The following is a 22,358-nucleotide window of genomic DNA, read 5'->3' as shown; positions in this document are numbered from 1 at the left end:
TGTGATGTCCGAGGGCATTAACAATTTAAATGCAGTTTATGTAAAACCATTGATATTCATGCTTTATTTTATGTACAATATTGTGCAAAAGCATCGCTGTGACACAATTGAGCAATAAATGTGATCAAAACAAAAGCATTTGTGGGGACTGATGACTAGTTGTGATTTGAAATAAACAAAATGGCCTGGAGTCCACGAGTTGCTTCTTGTTCCATATACCAATTGCTCTGAATTTGAAAAGAAAAGTGTACTGTTCCTGTCACTAACGTCCAACATGAAACACTAATGCCACCCAGTGGCAGAAATTTACCTCAACACAAATCTATGTATGACTCAATTTTTCATTCCTTTTAACTGTTTACTATATATTTTACCTTCAAATAATTTATATTAAAAAATAACATTACTGTATCAATGACCTAAAAGACACAACCACATTTGTCCACTTTTATTTGAATTAACAAGCATTTGAACAGGGCTAGATGCTCCCCAAAAAGTTGACTTTTGACATTAAATCAGTTTGAAGTAGCATTCAAAAGCATTACATCAGATTTCCTGATACCTGCAGAAACAAAATGAGGTGATGTAGTTGCACAAGTGTACACACCCTAGTAAGAATGCGGCTGTATTCAGAATTAACCAGTTACAATCACATTCATGTTAATTGGGTTTTCTAGCAGACTTTTTGTTGTTGTACTTCCGAGCAGAAGCGTGAAGGTTTTGCTCATTTGGAACTGTTCTTTGAATAATAAATATTGATGTATCTTGGTTCATTTTTTTTTTTTTTATACCACAAAATCTCGATGTTGACTATTTGTCCACTGGAGGTGGATAACATCTTGGAGCACTTTTTGTATACCGTCTTTTCAACTGCCGTGTTTGAGTTAATACTTGTGCTTTTGCAGATGGTGGGAAGGAGGTGCTGTCCATGCACCAGGTGCTGCTCTACCTCCTGAGCAGCAGCAAGCCTTTGGTCCCCGAGGAGGAGATCGCCGACATGCTGCAGTGGGAGGAGCTGGCGTGGCAGAAGTATGCGGAAGAGTGCAAGGGCATGATCGTCACCAACCCAGGCTCGGTTAGTGAGTTTTTTTCTTTTTTTTTTTCTTTTTAAGGACGCCGGTCCAAGGGCGTCTGCAACCCGCTGTACCGTTTGTCCCGTTAGCCCGTGACACCGGCATGCTCACCTATTATCCCCAAGGGCGTTGGTTGTCACTATCCTCATGGCGCACTATACCCCCACAACCCAACCCCCTCCTCCCCCCCATCCACGCGCTTATGTCACCGTGACGCCGGCTCACCTCTGTGTCGGACCAGCCTTTGAGGGGCCATACAGTAATTGTGTCCGGGTGAAGGTGATGCGATGTCATGGCCGGCTGAAGCGCTGCATACCAACGACCTTTGGCGAGCGTGACTTATTGAGTCGGCTCCTCCCCGAGGCAGCTCTGAATGCTCGCTGTCAGGGTTGTCAGATAGGGGAGGGGCTTCATCATCAAATCAGCCTGGAACACTCCCCGTCCCAGCCGATTCGATGAAGTCATCACCTCCACTGCATTATTCTTCTGTTTGTTACAGCTACCGGGTCATATCCATCCATTTTCTTTAGCGCGAGTCCTCATTAGGGTTACGGGTTACGTCTGTCCCAGTTGAAGCGGGATACATTCTGGACTGACCGCCAGTCAATCGCAGGGTGCACAGATTTTGCGATCGGGTTCAGTCTGGTGAAATTGTTACCAAATTTGACTCACTAGAATTCCCTTAAATACAATATTATGAAAATTCAGCTACCGAATAGAGCCACAAAAAAAAAAGTCTCAAGAAGCCACGCCAGAAAAACATCATGTTTTTGTTTGAAGCGGCCATTTTATGGTTATTTCGACCCTTTCCAGGATCCCTCAAACCTTGGGCTATGCCAAATTACAAGAAAAACCAAAAAATACCATTTTCCTCATGACAATTTGTTCTTCAACCCACACAAACGCTTCTGCTGTTCGCTTGAGCTTCTCGTCTTCTTCCAGTGTGGAATTTTTGCAAGGTGACCTGGCACTGACCCGGAAAATTCCATCAGAGCGGGGAGGCATTAGATCATAAATTACCTCCTGATGCTATATTTATATCTGAGCAAAAGTATTGGGACACATTCCACCTGCATGAAGGGAAGGAAACGGGAGATCTGTTAGAAGAGCTTGGAGTGTGTCAGGGAATTATTTTAGCATTTTTGTCTCATTGGCTAGGATGATGTTACCATTTCTTCAGTTTTTTTTACACCCCATGCCACACTCATCCAAAAGGATTCGTCCCAATAGACTGACAGACAGAAGACAAGGTACACACTTTAAAAAAACACGCAGATAAAAAAAAAAACATTAGCAAAAAAGTCTTTAGAGACAAATATTGTGTAGAATGAAAGTAAAGAATGCCTAAAAACAGATGACTTAATTATTGAGTCCACACATCCAATCATTTTTGTCTTTATATTGTATTTTCTCCTTCGTGGTTAAATAAATCAATAGATGTGTTATTTCTCACACAACATGATACAAAAGACGTTAATTATTTTCTAATTATTTATTTATTATTCATTTTATGTTTATAATAATTAATTATTTTCTCCTTCTTAAGTAAATAAATCAATACATGCATTATTTCTCTCACAACATTGACACAAAAGCAGTTAATTAATGAAATAATCATCACACAATTCTTCTGCTGCTGTTCCAGTCTTACTGTAAGTATAGATCAGCATATTTGCTCCGTCAATGTTAGTGCACACTCATTAGACATGTCCTCTGCTGTGTTTGGTCAAGGTCTCACAGGGGATGGGGGGGGGCTAATGACTGCATTGGCTGTCAATCAAAGGCGAGTGATTATTAGTTGCATTAGCATGGTGGACGTGCAAGGGCAGCGGCATGCTTCCAGGAATTTTCCCTGACGATATGTTTGCATCAAAGCTGCACTTAAAGTTGATGGCCTCTCAGGCGAGCTCAAAGATGGCTGCTCACATTTTGTGCACATGCTCAACACTAGTTTCTGGCCCAAAAATGTTTTTGGAGTTAATTAGAATTTTGTCAAGCAGAACAGTGATTTGGACGCAAATATTTGTTTGCCTCCTAATAACATGAATTCAAAGGCTGTGCTTACCTCAGATGCAAAGCGGTGCAACGCTGCCATTTACTGGCATGGTTTCCTCATTACAGTTATGCTGAAGCCTGACTTTCACAGACAAGCTGGGCAAGACTTGGTTCCACATCTAAAATATAATCCTATTTTTTTCTATTACTTTTTGTGGCGTGAACGCGGCCTAATGTCACGGTGAGTGCCGTGCATCGAGCCATCTGCCGCCGAGCTCATCACGCCGTATGTTGCGGTCCCCTCTTCTGGTCTGGCCAAAGGTGCGACAGGCTACCTGAGGACGCTTCTCGCACGCACAAGCGTCTGCTGAGCCGCTCGCCGCTGGCGTCCCGTATGGCGAATGATTGAACGACGGCGCCCGGTTGCCGTGCTTGTTGACACTCGGAACGCGCTCGCTCACCCGCCTCTTCCGTGTTGTCGCTCCCCAGAAACCGAGCTCGGTGCGGATCGACCAGCTGGACCGGGAGCAGTTTAACGCAGACGTCATCACCTTCCCCATCATTGTTCATTTCGGGATACGGCCCGCCCAGCTCAGCTACGCCGGAGACCCTCAGTAAGATCTGTTGTTGCTTTTGCTAAGCGGATGCTTAACAGGACTGACGATTGCATATGTGAACAATGGCTTGACTTACTATTTTTAAAGGTTATGCAGAACAATAAGGCAGGCTCAGTTAATGGTGGCGTACTTCATGTTTTTATACAGATGTTTTCTGTAATTAGGAATCTACCACTGCATTAGTTGTAGGCACGTTGAGACTTGCGTCCAAATTTGACTTGTCCCACCGTCGGATAAACTGCGAGGAGATGAGGAATTCAGGAAAAAAAAGCTTTCTGAATTCAAAGTGAAGAAAACCAGATTGGATTAATAGGCTAATCTCCCCGTTTTGTTCACCAGTAAACCCTATACCTATGTCTTGAATTTGGGAGGGGGGATATATATATTTATTTATTTATTAATTAATTTTTCCAATAAAGAAGGGTTGGTACGACGGCATATTAGGGACGCGTATAAATATGTATATTTTTTAGAGAGTGGGGGCAATATTATGAGAAAAAACTCAGACATTTGGCACTTTATAAAGTAGCAAAATTTCCGGGGGAGAAAACAGATTTTCAAGAAAAACCTCAGAAACTTAGGAGAAATACACGCAGCGTACTACTCGGATGTCGGGTTTTCAATTAAGGAGATAGTAATGGCTTTAACCATATCATGTTAAGCATTCGCACTTTGAAGCGTTGAGTGCTGCCAGCGACAAAGACGCCTGAGGTTAATTTGTTAAAATGTATATTTACTTGTACATTTACGTTTCAAGAATTATTATTTACACATTTATGCGTTTTGTTATTTTTTTGTACAAGTAGCTAAGTTGATGTGTCGAATCTGCTGCTCTTGCATTTACTTAAAGTATGCTAGCTTCTGATTGGTTAGTGTTAGTCAGCCGATAGGGGATCAGGAAGTGCTGTCACTTTAGCTGCCGTGTATGATGAGGAAAGTCTAAATTAAGAATGAATCCGTCCATCCTGCCTTTTCATTTTATAAACAGCGTCCCATTAACCATCAATGAATCCTCACATTAGACTATAGCTACGCTACTTGTATTTCTTGTAAATTTCTGAGTTTTTTTCTTCTACCTCCAAAAAGATTAAGAAGCACTGTTCTACTGCTTGGTGTAAACAGAACTGAAGGAGATTCTTCATGTAATTCAAGATCATCATTTCATGTAATCTGAGAAACGACGTGTTCGCAACCAAGATAAATGTCATCCAGCTCCTTTTAGCTTTTTTCCTCCTTATTCAGTGGCGTTCTCCTTGGACGCCGAGTGCCCCCGCCCCCACCCCCCACCCCCCCAATGTGTGCCACGCCGCCACCAGAAGGTGGAGAGTTTGCGCAAGGCAAAGTGCGGGCAGACTGATAGATTAGAAAGGGGAATAGATGGCGGCAAGGACGAGCGGCGTGACATTTTCGCATGCGTCGTCACGGGTGCCGGCTTCCTCCGTCGGGTGGCTCCGCCACGGGAGCCGGCGCGGTTTATTTCCTCAACATAGTGATGCTACACGCACGACGCAGGCTCGCAGGTGGGAATAGTGTACTGTGCTGCTGCATAATTAACAAAAGCAATGTCGAAGATCATGAGAGCTGCAATCCCTTCAGAGTTGTGATGCAAAAAAAGGTGTGAGACTTGATGTCTTGGCTTTTAAAGGAGACATTTGTTTTTCACAACTTGAAACATTTCCCATGTGCCTTAACAACGTGTACAGTATGTGGCATACTTTTATCTACTTGCCCTAAAGGATCAAGAATGTTATTATTCTTATTCTTATTAATTATATTTGTGATTACCTTGCTGAAAATGGTCTCATTTTGCTGGCAGTTCTGTCTTATCAAGGATTCACATTCACAACTATGGACAATTTAGAGGAGAGATCCACCCTGGAGCCAGGATTCTAACCCTGAACCTCAGAACTGTAGGGCAGACGTACTCGCCATTAGGGCACCGTGCTGCCCGTTTTTGGTAATATGTCTACTTCAATTCTAACAATTTCTCCTCCTGGGCCACAGTCGGGAGGCAACATGAGGATGCAAACAGGAGGTCTATTAGTCCGGACTCATTTGTGCTCCCCCTGCCCGACTCGCCAGTGTCCTCCTCACCCCTCGCCGCCTGCCCACTGAGCGCTTTCATCCATCGCACGCCCTGCCGCCATGTCAAACGGCTCCATGTGGCACAAGGCGACAAATTTATGGACAGACCGGGACGTCATTAGTGGCGTTGGCGCATCGACTTTACCCGCCACTGCTAATGATCTGTGTCGCTGTCGATGGCGGTGACGCCGTGGACGCAACACGCGTTATTAACTCGCTAGACTAAAGACGCCCTGGTGTGTTGTCACCCTCGCTGGACCCTCAAACTCCTGTGTGGCGGATACTGAGGCGACGGGTCAAAGGCCAGGGAGGAATGCAAAAAGGAGTTGGCCTTGTGGGAGCATTAACATTTAACGTGAACATTGCCAGCTTTGACGTCGAGACACTTAGAATTGAGGAAGTGGCCCAAGTGCTTCGGTGTGCATACAACAGTAGATAGTCCTCACTACTCAGGGTCTGACGTGAAGCCTTCTGGGGAGCCAAGTTATGGTGGTTCTGTCAGAATCAGTATTGGCCCCGATTTAAGACAATTCAATTCCTTTAGTTTTGCCAGATTGCTATAACCAACTCTCTATTTATAGTAGTGATGGACCGAAATGTTTTTTTTCCATGGCCGATACCGATTATTTGTAGTCTCGGAGGCTGATAACCGATATTCATTTACAGTAAAAGAGAAAATATCAGCATCAAAATAAAATACAAATCAAAATACTTTTTCTTTTAAAGTAAATTAAATAGTTTTCATTTATTTTTTGCTATTTTATTTTATGTATTTATTTTTTCAATATTTAAAAATAAAAAATTTAGGAAGTTCCCAGTGTCAGTATCATCTTTTCTTAAGTGGAATTTTAAATAAATACATAAATGAAAAGTTCCATTCATCTCACTGAGCGCCAAATGCACACGAAATTGCTAATTTTGGGTTTTTGTCTTTGTAGACAGTGAAAAATTGTCTGAATATGTTCGAAATGTCTTTGCAACAAGTAAAAAATCTGTCTGTGAACATCTTTCAAATCTTGATGAAAACCCTAAATTTGCTCCGTTCGCAAGTACTCACCGCTCAGTGAGATACCAGCTTTATCGGCCTTCAGATTTGGAAAAAGGCAGATGCCGATATTTGTCAAAATGCTGAATACCAGCGCTGATAATCGGCCCGGCTGATTATCGGCCCGGCTGATTATCTGGCTATCCCTAATTTATAGAGCACTTCAAAACGGTCATCGCTGTTTTCTTAAGATGGAACGTAGGAGCACCAGATACAATGAAAACTGCAGAGGACCCGGAATTGAACCCTGTGGATCACCATACATTCCGTTATCAGAGGTGGCAAATCCAGGCCCAGAAAGTTTTTACAAAAAACCCTGCCACAGTTTGGCTTTAGCCATTGATGCTAGCTTGCTAGCACCTCTGTCCGTTCTACATGTGAATTCATATTGCACATATTCGTCCGACCACTTTCCTTTTTGCTCGTCATGTTAATATGAAGGGATTACAATCTCTGATGTTGTGACTGCCAAATACCGACAAACGTCATCATAACAAATAATCCCCCAGTCTAATAACACTGGAGGTGTGCAGAGGAAGAGTTAGCATATGCTAATTAATTCCGTGAGAGACGAGCTCGCCGCAGAGAGATCACGTCGGATCCTCGCGAAAGGTCACCGCCGCAGCCTGGGGACGCGTGGGCCTCCCAGACTGGATATTCTTCCCCGTCTCCGGCTCCTTTTTCGCCCGGGACGCTTCCGTGCGGAGGCGGCCAGCTGATAATCGCAGCCGTTAAGCCGTCTCATTCCCTCGCCTCGGTCTCTAATGAAGTCCCCGCTATTAAAGCTCTATAATTCTCCTATTCTGCGGCGGTCCCCTCCCCTACTCTCTCGCTCAAGCACACTCTCTATATCTCCGCGTACGTCTCTCGGCCTTTCACTCTGTCCGATCGGCCGAGCCGCAGCACCTTAATTCGCCAGCCCACCAATCATAATTGAATAATTCTGGCTAAATGAGGAGAAAGTCTGCTGAAAGGGAGCAGAACGGTCACACTCAGTGCATCAATCAGAAGGCCTGATTGAAAATGTGGGGGCACGGGGTGTGGCGGGGGGCGCGGGCGGGGGGTCTCCGCCGTGGCTCCATGTCACCTTGCCGATAACACCCGGCCCGCTTTTCACATGCAAATGAGAGCAAAGACAATAGAGAATGAAAGTGAGGAGCAGGCGAGGTGGAAAAATGAAAGTCGAAGGCAGGTGAACCCGACTCTGAGTTCAAGCGGCAGACACAAAGCTGGGACGTTTGCCGCCCCGAAACAAAAGCACCTAATGGAGCCACGTCTGCAGGCTACTCACCAATTAAGTTTAATATCAGGCCGGCCGGCAGCGACTTAAATATTAATGTGTTGGAGTTGGAATCCTCTGAGCCTCATTTTTTTCCTTCCCTTTCTTTCCTGATTGTCAGGTACCAGAAGCTGTGGAAGAGCTATGTGAAACTGCGCCACCTGCTGGCCAACAGCCCAAAGGTTAAGCAACTGGACAAGCAGAAGCTGACACATAGGGAGGTGAGATCGGACCAGCAAACGCAACAAAACAAACATGCAATCGACTTTAATGAGATGTGACGCAGGGAGAGAGAAGCGACTCAACTTGTTAAATGGATACAAATCCTTTCCGTGGATATCGTGGAAAGTCCTTAAAGGTCCTGATATGCAAGCTTTGTTTGATAGCGACCCCACACACACGGGCACATGCAATTTTGAGAGATCAGATCAGGAATGACAGTATTTTATTTAAAAAATAGAAAAGTAATGAGTGATGAGGTAACGATTACAAATGCAATCCAAAACGATAATGCCAAACGGTGAGTTGAGTATAATAATCCACTCCAGTCCTTGCTTAATTACGGTATAATACACTTAACTCATAACTACTTCACTCATTTACTTTTTTGAAATATTACTAGTGTCCCAAAGACGTATTTATACTGTATGTTTTAGAAAGATGTTTTTTTTTTTTTTTACGCTAGAGCAGGGATAGGGCACCCTGGTCCTCGAGAGCCACTCGCCGGCCTGTTTTCAACTCTTCAAATAGTCATTTGTAAACTTTTTGGCGTTGAGTGACGTCAGGTCCGATACCTGCAGTTCTTCCACCATTCGCAGCAGGGCTCCGTCCCTATCCCCCCGAACAGTGGGGGCTAACTGAGATGTCATTTTTCATTTCTGCCTCTAACGAGCTCCCTGGCAGAGGTAACATCCTAAGTGTCGGCGTTGCTGGTTTTGATGAAGCAACAAATGAAAGCGTCTTTGTGGACTTCTTCTAAATGCCAGCAGCTCATTTCCACTCGTCTCTCTCATTTCCACGCGACAAGCTTGGCGCACTCCAGCGCAGCTCGTAAATATCGCTCGACTCTTTTCAATTAATTGTTGCTGCGCTTTTTTTCTCTTCTTTTCTTCATTCTCATTCAGCGTGTAGCGCTCCGCTAAGTGCCTTGCGCCCCGTAACGCTCGCCGGCTCGTCATTTTTTATATGCGTTTAAAGCCGCCAGTGCGAAGGTCAGCGCAGCGCTGGGGATGGAGATCGTTTAGCTCAGGTAATATTCACAGACTTTTTTCAACACCGCCCATTCCGTTGCCCCCCCCCCCCTTCTTACGGCCCTCAGGGACTCAGCCTTCAGCAGCACATACACAACCAATAAAGGAGCAAGAAGTTGGACTCAATTAGTTGCTTTCCGAGGCAGCTCTCTGGCCAACAGGGCCTGAATGTCCTGCTGTCAAAGTGCAGCAATCACACACACACACACACACACACACACACACACACACACACACACACACACACACACACACACACACACACACACACACACACACACACACACACACACACGTGCGTCTAGGTAGAGCGCTGTATCTTCGCTTGCGTGCTTTAGCTGCCCTGTCAGAACGGATTACCTCCCCCAAGGAGGCTACTTTTTTCCCCCAGTGTGCTTCTATGTATAATATGTATTGTGTGTGTATATGTCAAGTAGTAGCTCGCAGATTTCCATCCAGTTTTGGGAAGAGGCGGGCTAAAGAAGAACCCAGTAACCTTTGCTGACGCATTTGGTGAACTTCATAAGAGATGACGTTCATTCATTCTTCTACTTCTTGTGTACGCAACGCAAATTACCGCCATCTACAGGACTGGAATGATTGTTATCCACCACATTTGGAACGCACAACCGAAAAATATGGTTCATATAATTTGGTAGTAAAATGAGCGTCAGTCCTATTTTAGGACTTTCCGTCCAAATGACTCCTCAACGTCCCAAAAACGTGTTCGTTAAATTTTTTTTTTTTTTTTTATGCAAGAGCATACAGAAGCATAATTTTGGTTCACTCGTGTCGCAACGTTGACATGTGTTGAACTTGATATGTGTCGTCATGGCAGCATTAACTCATTCTCTCCCAGCCATTTTCACTGAAGCAACCCCCTTCGCTCCCGGCTGTTTTACTGGATTTTGACTGATTTTGCAAGGCCCACCGAATATAATGTTCTATTGCTATAAAAACAAGGAACCTACCAAAGTCTCTTCTTTCATCAGGAAAAAAGTATGTTTGTATCTGTTTACGTTTTGCAGCAATTAGTATTGGAATATAGCTAAGTTTCATCATTATTCACAAATCTGTTTAAAACTGTGGGGAAAAAAGCCTTTTTGCAACATGGCCCCAGGTTGATCTCTTATACTCTATACTTTTTGTAATAACTACCATTGCTTCAAGCGTTCTCTTCAGTTCAGAAGCTGCATCAAAGCCTTCTGTATGCTCTAGCTACTAACACAAAACGTATAAATCCGTTTTTGGGACACGGGTAATATTTAAAATAGAACGTATTCATACGTCTTTGGGAGAAAATGAGTTAAGAGAAAAAAGACACTTGGAATCAGGCTGCTTCCAAATGTCCAATATTTGATATCTGCCAATGTCAATGTCTGTAATGTTCAAAATTTGCATCATTGTAAAATGAACTTCTGTGTTTTTGCTGCTCTTTATTTGTTTGTCGCCACCTGTGGGTTGTTTCTTGTCCCGTGTGAACGTAAACACATTCTTATGGGACGTGAGACTTCATATGTAGACGAGAATAGACTTGAGATTGTTGTATTTAAGAATCACCTGCATGGCTGCGTTCTCTTTCAGCCTTACAATAATTAATTAGTCCTCATGACCTTCCCCCTGACCATGCAGCACAAACATTTCCATGTCATTTGCAGCCATGCAGCTGTGATGGGTGCGTGCGTGCGTGCGTGCGCGCGTGCTCGTGGCGGCGTGGGCGAGCGTGTTTACTTTGATGCAGAGTTCAAAGTCAGTTGGCATTATTTATTCATGCCTTTGTTGTTCTTATTTCCTCTGCGAGGCAAAAATTCCTGGCGTTCCATTTGAGGCGGCTCACCGGGAGTCGATTGCGTCTTGTATGGATCACACACACACACACACACACCCCCACACACACACATACACGTATGCTGACATGCTATATGTGTATAATGACTTGTGCAAGGCCGGCATGGTCTAAATACGCAGGTGTGCATTGATCCGCCTACGCCAGAGTTTCTCAAACATTTTGCAAACATCCTCCATCTAATAGCTGACATTGGTTCACAATAAAAGTTAAATACAACTTCAACAAATGTACTATTGACGAGTCATTGATTATCAAATGAATTGATAGGGTTGGGTATTGATTCTAATTTCCTCCATCAATTCGCAAGAGTTCAATCCGATATTGATTAATTATGGAACACCAATTCTTCTTAAATGTCAAGGCCATGATAAAAACTCCACAAATATTACATTTTAATAATTATGTAAATTTTGCGGTGGCAGTAATTGGTTAAATTATTTAGTTTATTAATGAAAGTAACACATTATTAAGTGTTACACAAACATTGACATCAGCAAGGATGAGATTAAATTATTTTCAAAATTCTTATTGAATAATTGTAAATATAAACTAAAACGATTCTTAAATGTCCTTTCAAATTTGATTTTCTTAAGAATTTTTTGGGGGAAAAAGATGTAAATAATCAATTCATGGTTTTATGAATCGATATTGGGCTTGGAAAGGAAAATTTATTCGATTATTCAATGTATTTATTTTTTAACCCAGCCCTATTAATAGGCAACTATTTTAATAATCAAGTGATCGTTTGGAACTATTTTTTTGTTTAAAATTGTCCAAATCCACTGATTTCAGCATATCAACAGTAATTGTTCACTGATTTCTGTAGTCCTTCATGAAAAAAACTGATTATCTTCTGTTTCTTTTTAATCAAAATAGGACATTTGCAAACATCTGTTTTAATTCGTAACATAGTACAACATCAATCCCCCTTTCTTAAAAATCAATATAAAAATACGAAGTACGAATAAACATCAATCACTAGTTAATAAACAATAATCACGGAAAAAAATGCTTTTGTAATGCACTTTGATGCAAAATTAAAATAATCTGATTAATGGATTGAATAATTGATAGATTAATCGATTGTAAAAATATTCGATAGTGACTGCACTAGTACTGTACTGGATTTTAAACACGTTAAAGCCACAGTAACAGTGGCTGAATCCTGCATTTGACGCCTCTTGACAGGCCAAGCTGACCGATGGCCAGGCCTCAATTAGCCGCGATCAGAAGCAGTAATACCGTCAGTGTTCGCCGATGCATGTGTGACATTTGTAGCACGTGCCATCTGTTAGCACAGTGGGAATGAAACGGGTTGAGGCAGCATAGGAATAGGGGGCGTTGCATTGTGCGCGTGGGTGCCGTCCCCGCCGGCTTCGCTGCCATTGATCAATAATTGACCGGCTGCTTGTTTGGCAGGAAGCTCTTCAGAAGATCCGTCAGAAGAACACCATGCGCCGCGAGGTGACGGTGGAGCTCAGCAGTCAGGGATTCTGGAAGACCGGCATCCGCTCTGACGTCTGTCAGGTAACATGGTTGCAGAAAAGACGCATGCGTTCGCACTCGTTGTTTACAAGTGGAGTATACAGGGCAACCTCACTATTTGTGGCGGTTAGGGACAAAATAGCAAAGATTGGTGAATATATCGGGAAAAAAAAGACACATTTGGCAGTTGTTTTACATTTATTATTTCTTTATTGTAAGGACAAATTATTGGAAAACAGTCAAATGTTTGGCCTGCAATTCATACCTTCTTTATTGCGTGTGTTCAGCGATCGCAATCTTTTTTGCACGATACATATTTTTTTGAATGACAGTAATTTCTGGACTACAAGGCGCACCTGTCTATAAGCCGCGCTAGGTAAATTTGATGTAAGCCGCACCCGACTGTAAGCCGCAGGTGTTTTAACGTTACCGCACCGGGTTCCCGCTACTTTCTTTTCCATAATGAGGGCACAAATTGTCTTGCTCTCATTCTGTTTTGGTCTCACCTCGTTTGTTTTGCTCTTGCGCTTCCCTTACAGTGCGCCCCCTTGTGATCTGGTGGATAAGCCGCACCTTTGTATTAGCCGCAGGGTCGAATGCAAGTGAAAAAAAGTAGCGTCTTATAATCCAGAATTTACTGTAATCGGCCGATCGGTGTGTAAATACATTTGTTGATTGGTATTGTCAGTTTCAAAAGTTTCAGAAATCCACCCTACAATTATGTATGGCTATCAATATAAGAATATATCAAGCATAGCAAGCAGCAGATATGAACACAGCAAGTCGCTGGTCAAGTGAGTCGTGGCATGTTGTAAATAATGCAAGGTTTGGTGGCAGTGAGACAAGACGACAGAGGCGGCGGGTGGGCTGCGATTCGCTGCTCGGCCGCGCTCGAGACACTTGCCACGTGTTGCGTCATGCCCCCGCTCGATGTGTATGGCCAAAGTGGACTCCCCGCTGCGCCTGTGCAACCTCGCCAACTTCATTAAGGCCCAGCCACGCGCGCGTCCACACTTTGCTCAGACACAACTTGACTCCGTTTGACGAGACCACTTAAGTCCGCCTCGCTCTCGCATTGATTCTCGTCTCCATGTGTTAACAGTCTTGAACTATTCCCCTGACCTCACTCGTGATTTGGAAATGGAAGAAACAATCTTTTCCAGCGTAGGTATTATTACATACTATACTAAATAAATACAGACAACTCAACAAAATTCAGTACATTTCAGGGATACATGCTAACTTACTAACCACTTCAGGAGTCAAGTGTAGCAAAATGAGAAATTTGTATAAAGGCTCTTGGAACAAAAAGGGAAACTACTCGGCCATTACATTAATCAATGCGCTAACTCTGTAGGACTTGGCGATTATGGAAAAAATCATAATCGTGATTATTTTAATTGATACCGAAATTACATTTAATAAGCACAATTATTCATTGAGTTCAAAACTAACTGCCGAAACGCAACTTTAAATATAACTTGAAAGTACAATCAGAAAATATATTCGTATCAAAGTCAAATAATTGTATTAAAACAATAGCCGTAGAAAGCAATACATCCAAATAAATGTTGTATTTTTCTGCTGTGCGCGCCTTGGCCTCTTAGGGGCAGTGTGGTGCCATGCATGGAGATATACATGCTTACGTTCCGATAAAAAGAGTAGAAGAAGAAAGTTGCTACTTGACTCATTGAGCCATTTTCAGCAGCAAAAAGTTAATATTTTGTCCAGAATTAATTTGATAACTTCATTATTTTTCTTGTACAATTAACTACTAATTAAAAAAAAAAAAATTCCACTTGCTGTCGACTGAAGATGATATCACGTGTGCTGAGGAAGTAGCGACCAATCGTGGTTCACCTGTTTTCTGGGTTTGGTCAGATAACTGAGCCATGATTGGTCGCTAGCTACTTCCTCAGTAATAAATAAAATAAAATAAAACTGTAGCAAAAAGTTGAGGGAGCTCTCAAGGTCATTAGCATGTCTCCAAAAGTTCAATGAAAACTTCAAACAACTAAACAAGCTCCCTATTATTTTCTTCAGTAAAGTTTTCCAAAATTTTTAAATATCTAAAATGTTCCATTTTCACTTGTCTTGCAAAAACAGAAGGTGCAGAAGTTTCCAGGGTCGACAACATCTTATTTAAAATTAACTGAAAATTGAAATAAACAGTTCCCTGAAGTTAATACGGTTTTAAATCGATCTGTTATCGGCCATCAGATTTTTATAAAAGGCTGATTATCGAACTATTCCTAATGACATTAAACAGCTTGAAGCATCAAATTCAAAAGTCCGGCACCTTCTTTATGCCGCGGGTACACGACACAACCACATCGAGCGTGAGTTTGATCAAATATCACATTTTGATCAAAAATGGATTCATCAGAGCCATCTTAGACCCAAACGGGCCTGCAGTCGACAACACTGGTGAATTTGCATGTGAAACTGCCACGCTGTCATCTGCTTTTATTTTTCACCATTCTTTCTCTGGTTTGTTTTGGTCGTCCAACGGCAAAGCAATAATTGGCAGCCGTGCGCTCTTGTTGCGAGCGCCTCCAGCCGCCGCTCACGTTTGCAGAGGCATGACAGGAAAGTTGGAGTCTCATAAGCCAGACCTCTCTTGCAGCAAGGTCTAGTAAAGAGGATCCGATCCATAATTGCCACCCAATTATATTTGCTTCAAGCTGGACTGCTGCGACTAATTGGTTCATGAATAATTTCAGGCGCTACACTCTGCACCGCGCGTCGCACCGCCGAGAGATAGCGGCAGATCTCGAGTCCAAACTTGCTTTATTCCACCCCCCAACGCCCCCCCCCCCCCCAAAAAAAAGCAATTCACAGTCAAACGGGCCCGCTTGTGATTGACATCGCTCCACACTACCAAGGTTGTTTCACTTGAAAGGCGTTTCCACGACCGGCCTTCACTTTACAAGCAGAGATGGGGAATTTGCACCGTGATTCACTTGCTCTTGTTCTCCGCCTTCCGCGGCCTTCGTGGAAGGCATGCGAAGGCTGCTCGCCATTCACAGAAATGTGAAGGAAATGAAGTTTGTTTAGCATGCTGAAAAAGAGGAAAAGACGTACGGGTCCCATTCAGCCCTCCTCTGACAATATTCCACGTGTGATTCGCTGAGCATGAGCAACAAATATTGTACTTACTGCTTATGTTAAGCTTCAGGGTTAAACATAACTCTTACAAAGGTTGCATACAAATCCAATCTACGTATCAAATATCTGCCAAGGCGACTGCAGTGTTTACGCACATACTCGATATCCTCCGTGCAGAGTGGTGACATCGGAATAAGTGTTGCAATTGGAAGCAAAAGAAGCCATCGATGTCAAAGTACAAAATGGAGTCAATGGAGTCAACAATGTCCGGACACAAATTCATTATATGGCAAAGTGGACATTAATCAGATATCTTGCCTTTTAAACAGGTGAATGACCGGTTGATAAAAAAGACGGTTGGTCACTAGCTATCGCTACTCCAGAACTCCAGTAACTACTCCTGTCCCAAACTACAACAATGATAAAAACCTGTTTGGGCTTGTGCCGAAAGCTAGACCCCAAAAGATTTAGACTTTAGTTATGATTTCCTTCAAAAATGATTATCATATATTGTAAATAGTTATACTGTGAATGTATCAAGTGTGCCTATTGGCGTAGTACTGCTAAAGGGACAGAATGAGAACCAAACCTCCATCATGAGATTTGCGGATGGAATTCTCTCAAATGTATAAATAGTTTACTTTGCGTGTCTTAAAGTAATATTTTTGCAAAACGTAATTGCTAGCCTGCTTGCTAACTTCCGCTCTACAGTGCGCTATCCAGTTCAGCATCAAAAGAGCACAACTGTGCCATTAATCTGAGTAACAGAAAAGTTTGTTAATTGCTCCCCAAACCTTATAAAAATGTTCTTTTTTAAATATTGCCATGGTCCCAAAAACTTATATTTATACTTTTTTTTAAATACTAGAGCATACAGAAGGCTTTGATGCGGCCTCTGACCTGAAGAGGTCGCTTAAAGCAATGGTAATTATTACAAAAAATGGCCAGCAGGTGGCAGCTGCGTATACGAGATCAACCAGGGCCATGTTGCAAAAACGCTCTTTTTTGATAGTGTTTTTCACCGGGAATTTGAATATTGATTAAACTTAGCTATATTTTACGGCTAATTGCTGCAAAACAGAAAGAGATATAAATATACCTTGTTCCATGATGAATGAAAATACTCTAATCTTTCTTTTGCTAGGTTCCATGTTTTTATAGCAATAGAACACGATATTTTGTGGGCCTTGCAAAATGCGTCAAAATCCAGTAGGAGTGAAGAGGGGGTTCAGTCAAAATGGCTGCATGTGAATGAGTTAATTAGCTCATCTGTCCTTGGTCATGTTGAGTATTAAAGAATTTCCATCACGTCTTATTTTGAATCATCCTACCTGTTAGAATGTTGAAATCTTTTGAATTAAAGCTGAAAGGTATTCAGCAACCGTTCAACTTTTGTAGGTTAGCATGATTCATTTTTTTGTGGTTTAGCACGACCTAGAACAAACCGTATCAGTCAGTCGGCCATCAGGCAAGTTCAGGAGTCCATCGCGGCTTGGTTAATTGGCTCCTTAACGATGTCAGGGAAGCGTGTCACCTGTGCAGCCCCCCGTGACGGCCCCCGGGTTTCCTTGTCAACACCTCTTGGTGCCGTCGGACCACAGGAGTCGCCTTGCCCTGTAGCGCTAATTAAAACAAAGACGCTGGGCTCCTCTCTCATGTGCGGGCTCGGGGTTAATGTTCTGAAACCCGCCTTTGCCATCTTGCGTCTCGCGGCCGACTCGCGGCCGACTCGCTGTGAACCGCCGCTAATGACGGAGCTTCTGCGCCGGCCACCGGCTGCTTTTCGCGCCGCCATTATTCTCGCCGTCTCTCTGCAGAGGGGCTGTCAGGATTTGTGTGACAGTAAGTGTGTCAACATGGCGAAATAGGCTTCGATCCCACCGCCCTGCCCCAAAGTGAATTTTCCCTCCTGTCCGTCATTCGCCCTCACGCCGCCGCCATCGGGTTTGTGGTTATTTCATCTATGTGTTGCCTAGCACCACTTAATAAATAATGAGTGTCTGATTGATTTCTGCCCACTATCAGCTCTCAGCCTTTGCTTCTGACAATCTCTTCATCACACATTCCCCTCCAACGTGTTCTCGTCACTCGTCTTTCATATCACACATGATCCCCACTCAGGTTCCCCCCTCCTGAGCCGTCTCCTTGAGAATTCTCTTTGTGCTCCCACAGCACGCCATGATGCTGCCCGTCCTCACCCATCACATCCGCTACCACCAGTGCCTCATGCACCTGGACAAGCTGATTGGCTACGTCTTCAAGGAGCGTTGCCTCTTGCAGGTAAGACGCGCACTTCAAAAGCGTACGCGCCACAATGGAGATGTTGCACAAGCTTGTAAAGTTGTCAATTTGAGGCCTTGACAAACATATCTATCTGTCTATCCTTCTGTCTGACTGTCTGTCTAATCGTAATGTAATGTAATCAATCCTAACCTAATGTAATCTGATTAGTGCAGATAAAGCTTTAAGGCTTTATCACCTGAGTTAAAGCTTTAACTCCAGTGCTTTAAATCTTTCACTTTGACAGCACTAAATCTAATGTAATCTAATTTACTGCCGGGACTCGCACACAAAATCAGAACTCATTTTCATTCGCATTGATTAGTGATTCTGGAATCAACTCGAATGGGTTGTTTATTGTACTTTTCCCCCAAAATGCTTCATAGTCCAACAACTGAAAAATCCAATTTGATGAAAATATTAAATGGCAAATTGAGTGCCCACACAGGCGCAATAACGCAACGTATCAACCGACGGGAAAGGTTTAAAATAATTTTAACCTCCAGGATCCTGTGCCGTGCCCTGAAACCAGGATGTTGTTTTCTCTTTGGTCCCATTTTTAAATCCATCCCTGTTGAGTTCGTCTCTCAGGTCTGCCCAGCGTCCACGTTTGCAAACTAACTTTAGTTTGTCGCCAGGACGACGAGAGAGGACGACTACAAAGCAAATATTTCCGTTGCTTGGATGGTATTAGCCGGCCAAATACTCCCGTAAACACCCACAACTATTGCGGCTCAAATGTAGCGCGTACGTAGCTTCTGTGCTTTTGCAATCTAAACATTGCTCTGTGATGCATTCTGGCCTGAATGGGAACATTATCCTTTGTTATTCTCTCTATCCTTTGTTATTTTATCTAATTTGTTCAAATCAAATCTATCGGTAACTATGTTTTTTTTTTCCACGATGGTTTGCTTCATTCAGATTTGGCCATGTTGCTCTGTTGGAGGCGGGCCTTTGTTGCCTGTTGTGAAGAAAAACTAACTTGATTTGTATAATGTCTTTAGTTTTTTCTTGAAAGCGAATGGGGCAAAAAACGAAATTTATGTTTGCCGACTGTGCCACTGATCAAAATTCAAGATTCAATTTCAATTCAATTTTACTGTGGGATTCAAATAAAACTACCTTTAAAGCCATCTTCTCGTTGATCCAGTTATCAAGTTGCCGCATGCTCAGAATGCGTATAAGTCTGGCCGAATAGGACTTTAGATGAAGTTGGACAGCCAAAGTGACAGAGTGATGTGACACCACCGTGGCACCGCTGTATTATTTAAAGGCTGGCATAGTTAATAACTGCAACAAGACAAAGCCCGGCTCGCCGGTTTGAGGCTGCCTGCCTGCCTGCCTGCCTGCCTGCGGTGAGATCTGGGCTTGTGTGCGCACGTCCACGGAGGCAGCAGGCTCCTCATTATTTGGACCCGCGCAGCCTCTGCTCAGACAGTTCAGGCGGAAAGAGCGGTGCAGGAGTCACTTAAGGTAGCCGGCGCCGACCCAAGTCACAACTTTGCTAGGTCCGCTGTGACTTGCGGTGACAGTAGAGTCCTGCCAAATGCCAGCTCTGCCCTGTCACTGCCCGGGGAGTGTGCACCCCTACAACCCCCCCCCCCCCCCCCCCGCCCTAAAACCCTCCCAGCGAGATCGAGGAGGCGCCATCAGCGAGGCATTAGAGAGCGCGGCGCTGTGCAGTTGTGATCGTTAAACTCACACCTCTCTTTGTGTGTTGGTGTGAGAAGCCCGAGCGCTCCCGCGGGCTTCGCATGCAGGAATTTGCACATATTGATCGGCCATTTGTCAAGTGTGCAATGACGAGCTGTCATAATAAGTGACAAAAAGGAAACACTGGCCGGCGAGGAGGCTCGCCGCCGGCTGACAAGCACTCATTCAGAGCCTGACATGGCCTCCTCTCTCTCTCTCTCGAGTCGCACAATCCAGTTCAACCAAAGGAATGTGGCATGCGTCTCTGAATTCATACAAACTGGAGTTCAACCAAAGTAATTGGGGGGAAAGAAAGTCTGAGTTATGAGAAGTGTATGCATCAAACCTTAGAAGTTAAAATTTGGCAACATAATAGGGAAATGTGCACCTCATGTCAAACCAACTGTAGTTAGAACAAAACAAACATGATTGGTCGCGACGTCATGTGATGTCATTTTCTGAAAGTGGAAAATGTGTTTTAAACTAGGAATGTCAGGCGATTCAATTTTTTTGTCATAATTAACTCATTTGCTCCCAAAAGCTTATAAATACGTTTAATTTTAAATATTACCTGGCTCCCAAAGACGCTTTTTTTTAAAATGTTTTTTTATACTAGAGCATACAGAAGGCTTTGATGCAGCCCTCTGACCTGAAGAGAACGCTTAAAGCAATGTTAGTTATTACAAAAACGGCCAGCAGGTGGCAGCAGAGCAAAAGAGTTCAACCAGGGCAATGTTTTCTTTTTCTACTGTTTCAGATTTGTGAATAATGATAATAATTGCTGCAAAACGTAAACAGATACAAATGTACTTTTTTTCCTGATGAAAGAAGAGACTCTCATCTTTGTTTTGGTAGGTTCCATGTTTTTATAGCAACTGAAGGGGGTTGTAACTCACGATTAATAGCAAATTTGATATCTGTTCTAAATGTACAATCAAATATTTATTTTCTACGTTATACGTTATATACTCTTAACTTAAAAGTGGACAAAAAATGTTAAACTAATAGAAACATGACTACGTCTTTTAGTCATTGATACAGTAATTTCATAATAATTCATAAAATGTACCTAAAAAAATTTAAGTAATATTGATTTGTATGGATGTCATTTTTCTGCCACTAGATGGCATTATTGCATTTGTAAGACATTGCTGACATCGCAGTGCATTTTTCTTTTCATGTTAAGAGCTATCTAATCTTTAACAGGAAGTATCTTCTGAACATTTAAAAAAAAATGTAAAATACAACTTGACCCCAGCCTCCACAAATATATGCATTACTATGACATTTATTACTGCAAAATTTGGACATGGACATGTCTGCTGTGTTGCGACTGGCATTCCCCCAGTGCAGGCATTCCAAGTAAGGGGCGGTCATTAATCGCTCGTTACATTCTTTTTTACTGCCGTTAAAGGAACTTTAAATTGACTAAAAATGTATGCACTAAGTTTGACTATTTTTTTACGCTGTTAATTGTATTAAGTTATCAAATTAATTCTGGACAAAATATTAATTAATTAATTAATTAATATTTTTTCATCTGAAAATAGCTCAATGGGTCAGATATTCTTTTAAGCTACTTGTACTTTTACTCAAGTATCACTCTCAGTTACAAGACGGCTCTGCAATAAAAAAGATGGCGGCATGTGGCCCCCAATGCAGGCTTTGAAGACCCTCTTCACAGAGGCTCCCCGTTAAACATTTAACATGTAAAAAGTCATGGAGTGTGAGGGGTGTGCGGTTATCGCAGTGTGTTGATGGCCGCCGCATGCGAGCGCATCCATCAAGGCCGGCCTTAATCCTAACCCACCCCCTGTTGATCCAACCCCCGCCCCGGCTCCCCACTCCCCACTTTGGACCCACGCTGGCACAACGAGAAGCATCACAGAACATCTCAATAATTCAAGTGTACAAGTCCCCCAGCCCGCTTGCGTTGTCACACGCCCCCCGCCCCGACGCATACGCTTGTGCGTGCATCCCTATTTTATTTGTTGTCTTATTCATGGCCACGCTGGCTCTCACCACGACATTCCGCCGGGCCTCGCGTTACATTTTTACCGCATTCTGCTCTTTTCTCTGTCTGTCTAAATGATAAATGGTGTTTGACGCAGCCTCTTTAGCACGCCCGGACAGCCAAGTGGTCGCCATGGCGATGATGTTACTTACATCCGCCGCGCGGACACTCAAACGCAGTTGCCGGACGACACATCCCGCAACATGGGAAGGAGTAACTAATTCATAGGCATGTCAAATTGCTATCGCTAACATGGACTCGCATGTTAATGTTCTTGCGGCTACTTATGTTATAAAGTAATGTCAGTAGTCAGGCACTACAGTAAAATAGTCGTGTCATGCATATTAATGAGTTGGTTATCTTATAACTAAGTCATGAAATCTGAAGTCATTTGACTTGTCATGTAATACAGTAATAATGAGCATGCTTTTAATCTAATGTTTTGGTCAATGCAATCAGCATCATTTGCAGTACTGTGGCAAACACAATGCAGCGGCGCTTTGAGATACGAGTGACCCGACTTGTGAAATTGTAGAGACACAAGCCATTGTTCACTTTTTTTGTTGTTGCCTTAACTCATTCACTG

The 22,358-nt window shown here is 43.0% G+C and overlaps 1 protein-coding gene across 2 annotated transcripts in view; it reads left to right on the top strand.

Moving 5' to 3' along the window:
- drosha (drosha ribonuclease III) overlaps nucleotides 1-22,358 on the top strand; it is a 129,831-nt gene that overhangs the window by 9,335 nt on the left and 98,138 nt on the right. For both annotated transcript variants that reach the window (XR_015092195.1, XM_086066504.1), the window contains exons 13-17: nucleotides 906-1,075; nucleotides 3,558-3,682; nucleotides 8,216-8,315; nucleotides 12,613-12,720; nucleotides 17,959-18,066. Coding sequence is in view for 1 of the 2 variants with exons in the window: in XM_086066504.1 (XP_085922630.1) it covers nucleotides 906-1,075; nucleotides 3,558-3,682; nucleotides 8,216-8,315; nucleotides 12,613-12,720; nucleotides 17,959-18,066 (611 nt within the window). In the remaining variant the exon portion in view is untranslated. The remainder of the gene's footprint in view (nucleotides 1-905; nucleotides 1,076-3,557; nucleotides 3,683-8,215; nucleotides 8,316-12,612; nucleotides 12,721-17,958; nucleotides 18,067-22,358) is intronic.

This window comes from Leptonotus elevatus, chromosome 21, assembly GCF_054856555.1.
Source record: "Leptonotus elevatus isolate MCC_2025b chromosome 21, RoL_Lele_1.0, whole genome shotgun sequence".
In the NCBI taxonomy this organism is placed as follows: Eukaryota; Metazoa; Chordata; class Actinopteri; order Syngnathiformes; family Syngnathidae; genus Leptonotus; species Leptonotus elevatus.
This window is presented reverse-complemented; position numbering and strand designations above follow the sequence as displayed.